This window comes from Peromyscus leucopus, chromosome 23 (genome assembly GCF_004664715.2).
Source record: "Peromyscus leucopus breed LL Stock chromosome 23, UCI_PerLeu_2.1, whole genome shotgun sequence".
Taxonomy (NCBI): domain Eukaryota; kingdom Metazoa; phylum Chordata; class Mammalia; order Rodentia; family Cricetidae; genus Peromyscus; species Peromyscus leucopus.
The window spans coordinates 40,238,230-40,253,954 of NC_051082.1; the positions used below are offsets into that span (position 1 = coordinate 40,238,230).

Genomic DNA, 15,725 nt, shown 5'->3' on the forward strand with positions numbered 1-15,725 from the left:
TTAAACTGACGTAAGGGATGGAGAGACGATGGCTCAGCAGTTAAGAGCACTTGCTGGACCCGAGTTCAATTCCCAGTCCTCACATCAGTTTGCTCACAATGTCCTGTACCTCCAGCTCCAGTGGAATCACCATCTCTGACTTCCCTGGTACCTGTACTCACAGGAACAGCACTCCCACCCCATGCACTTATTTAAATGATGAATCCAAGAGAAGGCTGCAATTCTGCCCTTCTCTCAGCACTTACCATCTGGACCCCTTTAGGTTAGGGAGCTTCAGCTAACAATGTATTTGGCTTTTGAGTGTGATCCAGTGTGTATATTTTATTGTAAATTACATGTATATGTATGCAGGAATGTGCTCGTGGGTGCTGGTGCCTACAGAGGCCAGAAGAAGGTGTCAGCTCCTCTGAAGGTAGTTACAGGTGGTTATGAGCTGCCCATCACGGGTGCAGGGAACTGAACTCTGGTCTTCTGCAAGAGCAGTACTGCCGAGCCTTGGGTCCAGCTTTCCTGTTGGGTTTCCTTAAAAGGCTCCCTCTTTCTGAGGGAGAAATGGTTTTCTTTGAAGCAGGTAGGAATAGTTAGGATGCGGTGTGAAATGTCACAGCATGCTTTCAAGATCCACTGATAACCAATGGTATCTGTGAGGTTCCTGGTTCAAGATGTAGCCCAGGAATTCCTGACTTCTCCCCCATTAGGGGAGTGTCTGCTGCATTACAACCATGGTGACAACAGGGGAAATGCAGCCAGGGACCTGGTTGGGAACTCCGTGCACACACACGCACGCACGCACACACACGCACACACCAGGCAGTTAGTCTCAGGTTTTGCAGGTCTTCTCTGATTGGTTATCGTTATCTGGTTTGCCTACAGCCTCAGCCTATCAGGCCTCACTTGGGTCTATATAAACCCCTGGATACAGCCTTTCTGTCAGTTCAGCCCCTGGCTGGAGTCCAGGTCCCAGTTAGCAGTCCAACGCCTGGAGAGGAATACTTATCTTTCTCCGAAACACCGTTCCTCTGCCTCTGTGGCACCCTGCTCTCCAGTTTTCCTCCCACTGCCCTGCTCTTGCCTGGCATCCTGCCCATACCAAGCATTTCAGAGCTTCTACTTTTCCATTCAGATTGTTGCTCCTGCATTAAAAAAAAAAAGTCCTCACCGCATCCTTTGGTGTCCGTCCACCCTGTCTGAGGTAGTGTGACAAGACAGAATCGGCTGTCTCAGTGCCTGGCGGGCTCTGTGTCCTTCCTCTCCTGTACCACTCACTTTTCTTGATGCTGTCATCACACAGCAGCTGAGGGGAGCAAGCAAGTCTATTTTGACTCATGGGTCAATCGAGGGGATATGGTCCATCATGGCAGATAAGGCACAGTGGCAGGAGTATCAGGTGGCTGGTCACTTCAGGAAGCAAGGAGCAGACAGGAAGTGGGGTCTACCAGTTGTTGGATGTTTTTTTTTACTCTTTGACTCTTTTGGGGGCCTGCCACCCAGCTCCCAAATAAATATACATGGAGACTTATTATTACTTATAAATGCCCAGCCTTAGCTTGGCTTGTTTCTAGCCAGCTTTTTTTTTTTCCTGCCTGCCAGCCCCACCTATCCTTTCTCCTTGCTATTGGCCGTTCAGCTCTTTATTAGACCAGTCAGGTGTTTTAGATAGGCAAAGTAACACAGAGTTAAACAAATGCAAAATAAAAGAATGCAACACATCTTTGCATCATTAAAACAAATGTTCCATAGCATAAACAAATTTAACACATCTTAAATAATACTTTATAAACCTTAAGGCCCATCCCACATCCCTCTGACCCCCAGTGACTCAGTTTCCCCATCAGAGCTCTGCTTCCTAAAGGTGCCACAACCTTCCAAAACAAGGCCAGTAGGTGAAGATGAAGTATTCACGCATTTCACATCCCAACCTCAACACTTTGCAAACAGAAAATCCCAGTCCCTCTTTGTGGTGCCCTTGGACTGACAGCTTGTGGCTGTGCAGCCACCTGAGTGTGGCCAGAACTGGCCAGACCCCTGTGTTAGAATTCATCCACCTCACGCAGCGAGTAGTTGAGGATGGTGTCGTGATCCTGGAACTTGAAGTACCCACAGAACTTCTTCTTCTGAAGCAGAAGTGGGAACCAGTAGCTGTCATCGGGCCACATGTCAGCAAAGGGGATCTGGTCCAGTTGGAACCACTGAGGGCGCATTTCTGTTGCGGTGTAGGGGGGTGGGGAGGAGGAAGAACATTGATACTGAACATGGATTTCAGCCAGCCCGAGAGGGATTACCCCCTGAATCTGTGTGAACACCTGTTTGGAGACTTTTGATTAGTTTGAGACCCGGTCTCACTGTGTAGTAGCCCTGGCTGGCCTTGAATGCAGGGATCTGCTATGGATCTGAGTATGTCTGTGTGAATGAACGCCACATGTGTGGGTGTCAGAGGAGGCCAGAGAGGAGCTGGAGTTACAACTAGTCATCGGTTGCCCACTGTGGGTGCTGGAGACTGAACTTGGGTCCTCTGGAAGACCAGTAAGTGCTCTTAACTGTTGAGATCCCTCTCTAGCTGTTTGGACTGTTGTGGTTGTTACTTGTTTTGTATTATTTTTGACTGCATATATATATGTATATCTGTGTGTGGGTGTAAGCATATGCGTGCAAGTGCCCATAGAGGCCAGAGACTTTGTATCCCCCTAAAGCTAGTGTTAGTTGTGGGCCACCTGGTGTGGAAGCCGGGAACCAAATTTGGGTTCTCTGGAAGAGCAATATGTGATCTTAACTGCTGAACCAGCCATCCAATCTCTCTCTTCTTTAAGCATTTTGTAAAAATGATTTTATATGTATGGGTGTTTTGCCTGTATACCATGTGCATGCAGTGCCTGCAGAGACCAGAAGAGGGGATGGGATCCCCTGGAACTGGAGTTACCGGTACTGGGAAAAGCAAGTGGTCCTCTGTGAGAGCAGCAAGTGCTCTTAACTTCTGAGCCATCTTTCCATTCCCTGGATTTTTTTTCTTTTTTTTAAACAAAGTGTCCATATTGTAGCTCAGGCTGGTCTGGAATAAGTAACAATCCTCCTGCCTTAGCTTCCTGATTGGTTTACAGGGATGTAGTGCCACCATGCCTGCTTTATTTTCATTAATACAGGGCCTTTCTTTGGAGCTCTGGCTGGCTTGGAATTCAGTATGGAGCCCAGGCTGGTCCTGAATTCATGGCAGGTTTGCCTCAACTTTCTTGGCACTGCAATTATGAATGTGTGCCACTATACCTGGCTTATTAAGAAAGGAGCCTGGTCTAATTTTATATCTCATCCTCATGACCATCTCTTGGTTTTGACAGCCTCATGTAGCTCAGGCTGGTGTAGGATCCATTCTGTAGCCCAATATGTCCTCAGATTCAGTCTTTCTGCCTCGGCCTCCCAGACGCTATGATAATGGACCTGCATCACCACACCTGGTTATCTCTTGTTTGTTTACTAAGAGCTCATTTCTTGTGTTGGGATTACAGACATGCAACACCACACCTGGTTCACTGCTGAGGGTGGAACTCAGGTTCTTATGTTTGCTAGTCAGGCATCATGCCAACTGAGCCACACTCCAGCTCTTTTATTATTATTATTATTATTATTATTATTATTATTATTATTATTATTATTATTTCTTCCTCCTCCCTCCACCTCCTTCTTCTGAGACAGGGTCTCACAACGTGGATCATGCTGGCTTTGAACTCACAGAGATACCCCTGTCTCTTCCTCCTGTGTGTTGGGATAAAAAGGCATGTACTAATATGTGTGGCTGGTTTCCATACTTTGTGAAATAAAGAAACGGGCCTACCACGTAGTGGTGGCACATGCCTGAGTTTGAGGCCAGCCTGGTCTACAGAGACAGTCCCAGGGCAGCCAGGGCTGCACACACAAACCCTGCCTCAAAAAAGGGGGCGGGGAGTGGGGCTCATATCTGGGCTACAAAGCTGCTTTGCCTGACTGCCTTGGTTCTGAGGACAAGCAAAGAAGAACGTGGGCAGGTGTTGGGGCCCACACTTGGCAAGGGCTGATTCCTTTCTCCGAGGCCGGGTGCACCTCCCTGCCCATGGCGGGAAGAGGGGAGCAGGGCCCGAGGCTCACCGTCACTCTCCGTGGGTGTCCCATGTACGTGGTCAGCAGAAAAGACATGCACGTCCATCAGCTCAGGGGACCCCACAAACTCAAATGAGATGTGGCCCACCTTGTGCAGGGCATCCACGGTCAGACCACTCTCTTCTTCCAGCTCCCTGCAGCAGAGATGGGTAAGGGAGATGTGGCATTAGCTCGTGAGCATGGCATCCATGCTTACAAGGGCCAGGGCCGCGGGAGTGTAGCCTCAGGACCTGTGGGCCACATGTTCTAGGAGGATATCATGCAGAGGCGTTGCTATATCCAATTTAGGAACTAAACATAAATTCAGGCATGGCATTGCACACCTATAGTAACAGCACTGAGGCAACTGAAGCAGGAAGGTTTGGGGTTTGAGGCCAACCTAGGCTACATAATTAAAGGCCAACTGATAATTATAGGCCAACTGGCGTATGCAGAAAGACCCTTTAAAAAATTTATAAGCTGGACATGGTGGTATATGCCTTTAATCCCAACACTCTGGAAGTAAAGGCAGGTGTTCTATGAGTTCAAAGCCTGCCTTGTCTACATAGCATCTGATGGGTCTCAGGGGTGTTTCCTGCTCTCCAGGTCTTCATCCTCTGCTAGGCTGGCTCTGTGGTCGGACCTCCCTTTTCCTCACCTCTTAGCCCCATCCTCAATGGTCTCTCCTTCCTGCACTTTGCCCCCGAAGCCATTCCAGCGGCCAGCACCAAAGCCCCTCTTCTTCATGCCCAGGAGAACTCGCTGAGGCTGCAGCACCAGCACCAGGGTGTAGAGCCTGGAGGTACTCATGGTCTCCTGGGTCCTGTGAAGAGGGTCAGAAAATGAGGTCTGTTTGGCTTGTGGTCTGTTAGAATATGCATCAAATGTGTGCGGCAGTGAACGGTAGCCAGGTGGGAGGGAGATTCGTGTGAGGAGAGGTGGAAAGTGAGGCTGGCTGGTAATTCCCCAGCCACAATGTAAATTCCCTGTGGGTTCCAGGGCAGGTGATGGGTACAAATGTGCCTTTGAGCCCTCCTCTCCCCATTTTTTTTTTTTTCCAGTGCAGGGAATGGAACTCAAAACATTGAGCATGCTAGGCTAGTGCTCTACTGCTGAGCAGTACCTCAGCCCCTCACTGGGGGATTCTAGGCAGGGGCTCTACCACTGAGCCACACCCCAGCCCCTCACTGGGGGATTCTAGGCAGGGGCTCTACCACTGAGCCACACCCCAGCCCCTCACTGGGGGATTCTAGGCAGATGCTCTACACACTGAGCCATCTTTCCAGTCCCCTGGGCCAACTTTTTATTGCTCTATCATTTTCTTGGTCTCAACTGGCTAAAGCAGTATCCACTGAGCTCTACCTCTGGGACCCTCCTAAGAGGTTACAGTATATAAGGGACCTAAGTGAAGGCTAGAGAAATGCTATTGGTTAAGAGCATTTGCTTCTCTTCCAGAGCACTGGGATTCCATTCTTTGTATCCATACAATGGCTCATAATGGTCTAACTCCAGTTCTGATGGCCTCTTCTGGCCTCTTGTGGCACAAACATAGTGCACAGATATAAATGCAAGTAAAATGCCTATACTCATACAATATAAGTTAGCTTTAAAAAAAAAAGGTGACGGTGGTGGTGCATGCCTTTAATCCCAGCACTCTGGAGGTGGGAGGCAGAGGCAAGCGGATCTGTGAGATCAAGGCCAGCCTGGTCTATAGAATGAGTTTCAGGACAGCCAGGGATACACAGAGAAGCTGTCTCGAAAACAAAACAAACAAAACTTTAAAAGGAAGAAACAAAGAAAGAAAAGGAAGCTTGGTCCTGGTGATGAGGGTGGTCAGCAGAAGTGGGCTTAGCATTGGCCTGTGTCCTTGACCTGACACTGACTTCCCATGCCAGAGGTCCTGGCTTTCCAACTCTTCAAAGTCAGCCATCTTTCATAAGCAACAGCTATATACAGCTGTTTTTCCATATCCACAGGCAACTGGTACCAGGTTACTGCCCCCCTGCCATGGATACTAGAATCGAAGCATAGTGAAATCACTTCCAGGGAAATGGCATATTTGCATATATAACTTACACACATGTTCTAGTCCATTTTAAATGCGACAAAAATATGGTATAGTTTTCATGTAGTAAGGACAGATGTCCACATGTTCAGTCTATGAGTGATTTGTTTTGCAAGTATTTTAAATAAGATGGACTCATGCCATGTAGTCCAGTCTGGACTTAAACTGACAATTTTCCTGCCTCAACAACCCAAGTGCCAAAGCGATACCACTAAAATCAGGAACAAGACAAGGCTGTCCACTCTCCCCATATTTATTCAATATAGTACTTGAAGTTCTAGCTAGAGCAATAAGACAACAAAAGGAGATCAAAGGGATACAAATTGGCAAGGAAGAAGTCAAACTTTCACTATTTGCAGATGATATGATAGTATACATAAGTGACCCCAAAAACTCTACCAGGGAACTCCTACAGCTTGACAAACTCCTTCAGTAAAGTGGCAGGATACAAGATCAACTCAAAAAAATCAGTAGCCCTCCTATACAAAAATGATAAAAGGGCTGAGAAAGAAGTCAGAGAAACATCACCCTTTACAATAGCCACAAATAATATAAAATACCTTGGGATAACACTAACTAAACAAGTGAAGGACCTTTTTGATAAGAACTTTAAATCTCTAAAGAAAGAAATTGAAGAAGATATCAGAAAATGGAAGGATCTCCCATGCTCATGGATAGGTAGGATTAACATAGTAAACATGGCAATCTTACCAAAAGCAATCTACAGACTCAATGCAATCCCCATCAAAATCCCAACACAATTCTTCACAGACTTGGAAAGAAAAATACTCAACTTCATATGGAAAAATAAAAGACCCAGGATACCTAAAAGAATCTTGTATGATAAAGCAATCTCTGGAGGCATCACCATCCCTGACCTCAAGCTCTACTATAGAGCTATAGTAATAAAAACAGCTTGGTACTGGTTATAAAAACTGACATACAGACCAATGGATTTGAATTAAAGACCCTGACATTAATCGACGCACATATGAACACCTGGTTTTTGACAAAGGAGCCAAAACTATACAATGGAAAAAAGAAAGTATCTTCAACAAATGGTGCTGGCATAACTGGATGTCAATATGTAAAAGATTACAAATAGATCCATATCTGTCACCATGCACAAAACTCAAGTCCAAGTGAATCAAAGACCTGAACATAAATCCAGTTACACTAAACTTAATAGAAGAGAAAGTAGGAAGTAGTCTTGAATGCATTGGCACCGGAGACCACTTCCTAAATATAACACCAACAGCACAGACCCTGAGCACACTAATTAATAAATGGGACCTCTTGAAACTGAGCTTTTGCAGGGCAAAAGACACAGTCAATAAGACAAAAAGACAGCCTACAGAATGGGAAAAGATCTTTACCAACCCCACATCTGACAGAGGACTCATCTCCACAGTATATAAAGAACTCAAGAAACTAGACATCAAAATACTGAACAGTCCAATTAAAAAATGGCTAAAGAACTAATCAGAATTCACAAAAGAATAATTACAAATGGCTGAAAGACATTTAAAGAAATGCTCAACATCCTTAATCTCCAGAGAAATGCAAATCAAAACAACCTGAGATACCACCTTACACCTGTCAGAATGGCTATGATCAAAAAACTAATGACAGTCAATGTTGGAGAGGATGCAGAGCATAGGGAACATTCCTCCACTGTTGGTGGGAATGCAAACTTGTACAACCACTGTGGAAATCAGTATGGCGGTTTTTTCATAAAATTGGGAATTGAACTACCTCAAGACCCAGCCATCCCACTCTTGGGCATATACCCAAGGAATGCTGATTCATATGATAAAGATTCATGCTCAGCTACGTTCATAGCAGCATTATTTGTAATAGCCAGAACCTGGAAACAACCTAGATGCCCCTCAACGGAAGAATGGATTAAGAAAATGTGGTACATATACACAATGGAGTACTACTCAGCAGAGAAAAACAAGGACAGCATGAAATTTGCAGGCAAATGGATGGAACTAGAAAAAAAAAAAAAAAAACATCCTGAGTGAGGTTACCCAAACCCAGAAGTACAAACATGGTATGTACTCGCTCATAAGTGGATACTAGATATAAGGCAAAGAACAATCAGACTGCAACCCACAGAATCATGGAGGTATATATATAGAAGGGAGGACCCTAGGATGACTGTGGCTTATAATAAGTTTTGGTTTTACTCAATTACTGAGTAAGCCTCAATGAAACATTTCACTATTAAGATAAGAATTTATACTATATCAAGCTGATAATAGAAAAATAATTAAAAACAAAAAAAACTGAGTGCTGGAATGTACCAGCATGCCCAGCTCCCTGTCTCAGTGAAGTTGCTGTGAGGATGTAGACTGGAATGCAGTAGAATGTGTTTGGCTATGGCTGTTAATTGACATTGTTTCAAACATATATGCACACACTGTTTTCCCCTCTGCAAATGGAAATATCTTATCTCACAGTTTTGGGGTTTATTAAGTGGGATCGTTCTAACAGACAAGGCTAATTGGGGTTGGAGAATATTTTTGATTTGCTGGTTGAATTGGTTTAATACTGAGCCCACAGGTATAGATGTCTAATTAGCTTTGTGTGCATGATGTGTGCACATATGCATGTATGTGTCCCTGCCTGTGTGTGGAGGTCACAGTTGACAATGGGTGCCTTCCTCAGTTGCTCTCCACCTTGTAATTTTTTTCATATTAAAAAAGATTTATGCATATGAGAATTTGTCTGCCTGTATGTCTGTGCACCATGTGCATTCAGTGCCCATGTAGGTCAGAAGAGGGTATTGGCTCCCCTGGAACTGGAGTTACAGATGGTTGTGAGCCACCATGGGGGTGCTGGGAACTTTACTGTGGTACTCTGCAGGAGCAGCCAGTGTTCTTTCCAGCCCATACCTTATTTTCAAAAAAGATATTACTTTTGTGTGTGTGTGTGTGTGTGTGTGTGTGTGTGTGTGCAATTTTGTGTGGCTACCCATGGAGACAAGAAGAGGATGCTGGATCTTCTGAGGCTGGAGTTACAGGCAGTTGCAAGCCTCTTACATGGGTCCTGGGAATCAAACTCAGGACCTATGCAAGAGCAGCAAGTGCTCTTAACCAGAGCCATCTCCCTAGCTCCATCCACTTTTTTTCTTTTTTCTTTTCTTTTTTTTTTTTTTTTTTTTTTTTTTTTTTTTTTTTTTTTTTTTTTTTTTTTTTTTTTGAGACAGGGTCTGTCACTGGAACCTGTAGCTCAGAGTCAGCAAGGCTAGCTGACCAGACTGCTCCAAGGACCCAGCTGTCTCTGCCTCCCAGCACTGGGATTATAGGTGCAAACCACATTAGCTATTTATGTGGGTTCTGGGGCTTGATAACTCCTCATGCATGTGAAGCAAGCAAGCATTTCACAGGCATCTATCACCTCGGCTCCAATTAGCCTTGTTTTCAAAAGCTGCTCCATTTAGTAAGCTGTGTAAGACTTACTTTCACATTTCCTGAGGAGAAAACTGATGGTCAGGGTCTAAATTTGCAACAGGGTCAAATGGCAGAGCCAATAAGGAAACTAGGGTGTCCTGGATGTCAGTCTAGTGTTCCCTTAGCTCAGGTAGCTGTGACATGGTAAACTGGATGCGTCTCAGGGAGCTTTGGGGTGCTGACAACCATCTGGTCTGAATTGAGGTCAAGGGTTGCAGGTGTTGCAGGCAAAGCACATGGAGTGCAGAGCTCAGACCTGCCTGCAGGGGGTACTCTGCAAATGTTCCCTGCCTCCCCTTCCAGGGCCTATTCCTGGTACAGCCTTTGCAACCTGGCTGCAAACTGCCCCTGCACCAGTTTAGCACCCCAGCTTCAGGTTCCAGGTCCCCTTTCTCTTTCATTTCTGTTCCTTACTGTACTTCCCCTGGTCTCCCCGACCTCAGGTCTACCTACCCAGCACCCCGGTCTTCCTGGCTGGCTTGAAGCAGCTCCCCAGTCCTTCCGCCCTCTCCCCTCCCCCGATCTCCCCCGGCACCCCAGCACCCCTGATCTCCCGCGTCTCTCCCGCACTCGGCTCCCACGCACGGCGAACCATCCATACCTTGGCGCCCCAGCCACAGCTTCCCGGGGCGGGGCCTTAGGCTGGTAGCAAGGGCGGGACTTCCGGCGGCGGGAGGAAACCGACAGCAAGCACCCATGGCTTGGTGAGTGTAGTTATGGCGTTGTCCTGCGCTAGAAGGGTTCTTGCTGCATGTGTGCGTGGAGTGGACGGCGGTAGTTGGGAGCGCAGTGGCTCGGGCCGCAGAGGGGCGCTGGCAGTCTCTGTCCCGGGATACTGAACGCGTGTGCACGATGTTTATTCATGTACAGGCGTGAGTGAGTGAGGTTTTTCTTCGCGGAAATAAGTGTGTGGGCTGGGGACATGGCTCAGCGGATAAAGCTGTGCATGCATGAAGACTGGAGTTCAGATGCCCAGAACCCACAGAATGCTGGCCTTGTGTGCTAACCAAATACGACGCCAGTGCTAGGAAGGCGGAGACAGGGGCCCCTGGAGCAAACAGGCTAGCTATACTGGCTGGTTGGCGACCTTACCGCAATATGTAAGATAGAGAGCAAGCTAGGAAGACATCCCTTGTCAAGTTTGGGTCCCAGTATGCACGCAGACACACGTGCACACACATGCATGCATACCGCACATACATATGCAAAAAAAAAAAAAGGTTGAACTAAGACCTCCTACCTGCCTCTTTGCAATTGTAGTGTTCACTGGCTAACTCCTTTCTTGCCACCAGGTACCCGAAGCTGGTAGGCGTTCCCCTTAAGGTTCAGAGATTCCACACTGCTGCGTGTCGCTACAAAGGCCGGACGGGCGCCGAGCACCTGTGGCTGATGCGCCATCTAAAGGACCCGTTTGTGAAGGCCGCAAAAGCGGAGAGTTACCGCTGCCGCAGCGCCTTCAAGCTCCTGGAGTTGAATGAGAAGCATCACATCCTGCGGCCAGGCCTACGGGTGCTAGACTGCGGCGCGGCTCCGGGAGCCTGGAGTCAGGTGGCTGTGCAGAGAGTCAACGCCACCGGCGCAGGTGAGGCCTGTGTGTCACTACCAGGAATGATGGTAGCTCTTTATGCAGAGACGTTGGAGCAGCTTTCTAAGCTGACTTGAGGTTATAGAAATGGGACACAGGCTGGGGACCGAGCTCAGCTGCTAAGTTAAACAGGTGTGCTGGCGCAGGCCTATGATCCTAACTTTTGGGAGGTGGAGGCAGGAGGATTAGAAAGTCAAGATCATCCCTGCTACCTAGTGCATTTGCAGTCCAGCACAGGAGATCCCGTCTCTCAGAAGAAAAGGACAAGGGTTGTGGGGAGGGGGAGACGGGATGGAGGTGATGCTGTGGAGGTGTCTTTTCAGCAGTGGTTCTCAACATGTGGGTCTCGACCCCTTTGGGTGGCATATCAGATATTTACATTACGATTCATAACAGTACAGTTATGAAGTAGCAATGAGAGAATTTTATAGTTGGGTCACCACAACATGAGGAACTGTATTAAAGGGTCGCAGCTTAGTGGATAAAAGGTGCTGGCTGCTAAGCTGGATGGCGTGAGTTCTATTCCCAAGACCTACATCATGACGAAGAGAGTTGACATTCAAAAGTTGTTCTTTGGCCTCCACAAGTGTGCCACTGGCTTGTGCCCCCTTGCATACAACCACTCACACACACATGATAAATAAACAAAATGTTATTTAGAAAATAACCAAGAAGAAAACTAAAAATAGACCACATGAGTTGGCAGCCAACCTGGACTCCATACCAAGTCTCACACACACACACACACACACACACACACACACACACAACTAAACAGTAACATCATCTGAGTTTGCTTTGGGGAGGGTTTCTTTCAGCTTACATGAAGGGAAGTCAGAGGCAGGAACCTAAGCAGAGATTATAGGGGCACTCCGTCCGTGCACTAGCTTGCTCCTCCAGGCTTGCTCAGCCTGTTTTCTTATGGACTCAGGACCCCCTGCCCCGGGGTGGCAGTGCTCACAGTGGGCTGGGGCCCTCCCACGTCAATCAAGAGAAATGCCCTATAGGCCAGCGGGAGGCATTTTCTCAATTGACTCTAGCTTGTGTCAGGTTGACTAACCAGGACGAATAGGATATTGACCCTTTCAAAATTAAACGAAAGTCAGAAGTTACAATAAAAAGGAAAATGTATTTTTTTCAGGGTTTCTCTGTGTAACAGCCCTACCTATCCTGGAATTCGCTTTGTAGACCAGGCTGGCCTCGAACTCACAGAGTGCTGGGGTTAAAGGTGCGTGCCACCTTTACCTGGCAGGATAATGTATTCTAATTATACTATCTAGATAGAATGTGTTATGCCATATCCTGCATTTGAGCTTTGCTGGAGTTTTGGGGGGTTTGTTTTGTTTTGTTTTTTTCTAGAGGGACATGTTGACAGGTGTGCTGGCTAGTTTTATGTCAACTTGACACAAGTTAAAGTCATCTGAGAAGAGAACCTCAGTTGAGAGAATGCCCCCATAAGCTCAGACTCTGCAGCATTTTTTTCCCCCAAGACAGGGTTTCTCTGTGTATTTTTGGTGCCTGTCCTGGGTCTCGCTCTGTTGACCAGGCTGGCCTTGAACTCACAGAGATCACCTGCCTCTGCCTCCGGAGTGCTGGGATTAAAGGCGTGCGCCACCACTGCCCAGCCCCTAGGGCATTTTCTTAAGTAGTGATCAATGGGGGAGGGTGCAGCCCATGGTGGGTGGGGTCACCCCTGGGCTGGTGGTCCTGGGTGCTATACAAAAGCAGGCTGAGCAAGCCATGAGGAGCAAGCCAGTAAGCAGCGCCCCTCCACTCTCTCTGCACCAGCTCCTGCCTCCAGGTTCCTGCCCTGCTTGAGTTCCTGTTCTGGTTTCTTTCAGTGATGGACAGCGATGTGGAAGTTTAAGCCAAATAAACCCTTTCCTCCCCAGCTTGGTTTTTGGTTATGGTGTTTCATCACATCAATAGAAAACCTAAGACAAGCAGGATTTAGGGACCAGACAGTTACTATGTCCCCGAGGTTCCCAAATTGTCCCCTCAAAGCCTGAGAGTCTTGGAGGTCCCACTGGGGCTGCCACCTCCAGGACCTCAGGAAAGGCCTGCCTGGGGCTGTGGACCCCTCACCGTGGGGCCGTGATAAGCTGTAGTGTGTTTATTTTATAGGGACCTAACAATATTCTCTATGTGAAGTGCTGCCCAAATAGGAAAGAAAACAGCCACCTCTGTGACACTGTGTTGGCTAGGGTGGCCATACCTGTGACCCTCATACTCTGGAGGCTGAGGCAGGAGAACCAGGAGTTCCAGGCCTGAGTCACACGGTTCTCAAAGAACCAAAAGCCTGAAAGGAAGGGCTGGAGAGAGCATTGCTCTTGCAGAGGCCTCAAGTTTGGTTCCCAGCTCACAGCCTCCTCAACTCCAGTTCCAGGCCTTGGACTGTACGGGCACCTGCACTTGATTGTACATCCACACATGCAAACACACACATGTAAATAAACAATACATCTAGAAACCCAAACAAAACGGCAGAGCCTGGTCCCACCGGCTTTTGATTCTAGCACTCTGGAGGCAGAGGCAGCAGTTCCGAGCTTGAGGCCAGCCTGGTCTACATAGTGAGGCTATCTCAAGAAATAAAAAGCAACGTTGGGAGCTGGGTGTGGTGGTACCCACCTGTAACCTCAAACACTCAGTGTGTTAAGACAGAGGAGCTTAAGTTTTGGGCCAGCCTGGGCTACCTAGTGAGCTTCCCAATTTAGAACCAAAACAGACAAAAATTGTAAATAAAAAGATGCTTGGAAGCAGAGTCCTAGAGAAGAGGGGCCTGGGGTACCGAACTGCCAGCAAAGTGGGCTTTGGTGCCTTGCCTGTGGGTCTACCTCTGCAGATACTCAGGATGGTCGGGACACCATTTCCTTATAAGTCTCGGCTTCCCCAGCTGTCCCAAGGGGAGGAGAGGACACCCCGTCCCACACAATGTGTTTTTAATTTTTTCAACTTTGAGATCTCACTCCATATGAGATCCATATATGGATCTCACTCCATAGCCCAAATTGGCCTTGAACTTATGACTATCCTCCTGCCTCAGGCTCCCTAATGGGATTGTAGGCCTTTGCCCTCACATCTACCTCATGTGTCTTCATATTAAAGGTCTCTTGTGCACATACATGCATGTTAGCTGGTTTTCTTGGTCCTGGTGCCTTCCTTTATTTTGTGGCTTGTATTTTGGTGGGGAGATTCATGGTGTAATAATACATTCTGTTGCTTCCGTAGACTCCAGCTCTCCAGTGGGCTACGTGCTTGGGGTCGATCTTCTTCACATATTCCCTCTGGAAGGAGCAACTTTTCTATGCCCCGCTGATGTGACTGACCCCAGAACTTGCCAGAGAATTCTAGAACTGCTTCCCAGAAGGAGAGCAGACGTGATTCTGAGTGACATGGCACCCAACGCCACTGGGATCCGAGACTTGGATCACGACAGGCTCATCAGCTTGTGCCTTACTCTTGTGGACATGGCTGCGGACATCCTGCATCCCGGGGGGACGCTGTTGTGTAAAACCTGGGCTGGAAGTAAAAGCCACCTGCTACAGAAGAGACTGACCCTGGAATTCCAGAACACAAGGGTCGTGAAGCCGGAGGCCAGCAGGAAGGAGTCTTCAGAGGTGTACTTCTTAGCCACGCAGTACCGGGCAGGCAAGGGCTCCACGAAGCAGTGAGCCCGCCCTGCCCTGCCCTGCCCTTCTGGGAGTGCTTTCCTGAGAGCGGCTGCGATCTGAGCTGCACTGCGATATGATCAGCATATCCACAGTGCACTGCTGGGTTTTTAAAGAGATGAAAGATGTATTTGAGGGTTGTGAAAAATGATAAAAATGGGGCCACCACGATGGCTCAGTGAGGAACAGGGCTTGCTGCTAAACCTGAGGAGTGCAGTCTCCAGGACCCCTGTAGTGGAAGGCGAGAACCACCTCCTGAGAGCCGTCCTCTGACCCCACGTGACCTTGCGCACACATGTACACAGTCTGAGCAGATGTATCAGGATGGCTGATTTTATCAGTTTGACACAAACCTCGCTGTACCTGGGAAGAAAGAATCCAGCTGAGGAATCGCCTCCATCAGATTAGCCTGTGTTCGAGTCTGAGACATTTTCTTGATTAATGATTGATGTGGGAGGGTCCAGCCCAGTGGGAGCTACCCTTGGGCAGGTAGTGTATGAGAAAGGAGGGTGAGCAAGACGTGAGGAACGAGCTAGTAAGCAGCACCCTCCATGGCCTCCGCTTCAGCTCCTGCCTCCAGGTTTCCACCTTGAGAACCTGCTTTGACTTTCTTCAGTGATAGATGAAGATTGGGATGAGTGAGCCCAATAAACCCTTTCCTCCCAACATCGCCTCCTAAGTGCTGGAAAGAAAACAGAAACAGTCTTCTCTGTCATGATTTTATCTTTCTGGCTTGTTTGTTTGTTTTTGAGATTGGGTTTCACTTATGTAGCCTAGGCTGCCCTTGAGCTCACAATCCTCTCAAGTGCTGGGACGATAAATGTGCACTGCCACACCTGGTTCAT

General features: G+C 47.7%; 2 protein-coding genes across 5 annotated transcripts; one reads left to right on the forward strand and one right to left on the reverse strand.

The window, feature by feature from the left end:
- Positions 1-1,692: 1,692 nt before the first annotated feature.
- Nudt1 (nudix hydrolase 1) lies at positions 1,693-10,307 on the reverse strand. 2 transcript variants are annotated; one of them, XM_028859730.2, is made up of 4 exons: positions 10,229-10,307; positions 4,763-4,927; positions 4,114-4,259; positions 1,693-2,203 (listed from the first exon to the last, which is right to left on the reverse strand). In XM_028859730.2, exons 2-4 carry the CDS (start codon positions 4,912-4,914, stop codon positions 2,031-2,033), a joined length of 471 nt encoding a protein of 156 aa, XP_028715563.1. In that variant the 5' UTR covers positions 4,915-4,927; positions 10,229-10,307; the 3' UTR covers positions 1,693-2,030. The 2 variants fall into 2 exon arrangements, with proteins under 2 accessions (XP_028715563.1, XP_028715565.1); XM_028859732.2 differs by lacking the exon at positions 10,229-10,307 and adding an exon at positions 10,081-10,100.
- Mrm2 (mitochondrial rRNA methyltransferase 2) lies at positions 10,252-15,580 on the forward strand. 3 transcript variants are annotated; one of them, XM_028859729.2, is made up of 3 exons: positions 10,252-10,331; positions 10,920-11,209; positions 14,441-15,580. In XM_028859729.2, exons 1-3 carry the CDS (start codon positions 10,324-10,326, stop codon positions 14,881-14,883), a joined length of 741 nt encoding a protein of 246 aa, XP_028715562.1. In that variant the 5' UTR covers positions 10,252-10,323; the 3' UTR covers positions 14,884-15,580. The 3 variants fall into 3 exon arrangements, with proteins under 3 accessions (XP_028715562.1, XP_028715561.1, XP_028715559.1); XM_028859728.2 differs by lacking the exon at positions 10,252-10,331 and adding an exon at positions 10,344-10,503; XM_028859726.2 differs by lacking the exon at positions 10,252-10,331 and adding an exon at positions 10,344-10,499.
- Positions 15,581-15,725: the final 145 nt, after the last annotated feature.

What these genes read in the sequence shown, in the direction of transcription:
- Mrm2 (XM_028859726.2), top strand. Translation starts at nt 10,480, where the DNA reads ATGTTTATTCATGTACAGGC. An exon ending in ATGTTTATTCATGTACAGGC is followed by an intron (nt 10,500 to 10,919) that starts GTGAGTGAGTGA and finishes TCTTGCCACCAG; the next exon opens with GTACCCGAAGCTGGTAGGCG. An exon ending in AGTCAACGCCACCGGCGCAG is followed by an intron (nt 11,210 to 14,440) that starts GTGAGGCCTGTG and finishes TTGCTTCCGTAG; the next exon opens with ACTCCAGCTCTCCAGTGGGC.
- Nudt1 (XM_028859730.2), bottom strand. Translation starts at nt 4,914, where the DNA reads ATGAGTACCTCCAGGCTCTACACCCTGGTGCTGGTGCTGCAGCCTCAG. An exon ending in ATTGAGGATGGGGCTAAGAG is followed by an intron (nt 4,260 to 4,762) that starts GTGAGGAAAAGG and finishes TCTCTGCTGCAG; the next exon opens with GGAGCTGGAAGAAGAGAGTG. An exon ending in GACACCCACGGAGAGTGACG is followed by an intron (nt 2,204 to 4,113) that starts GTGAGCCTCGGG and finishes ACACCGCAACAG; the next exon opens with AAATGCGCCCTCAGTGGTTC.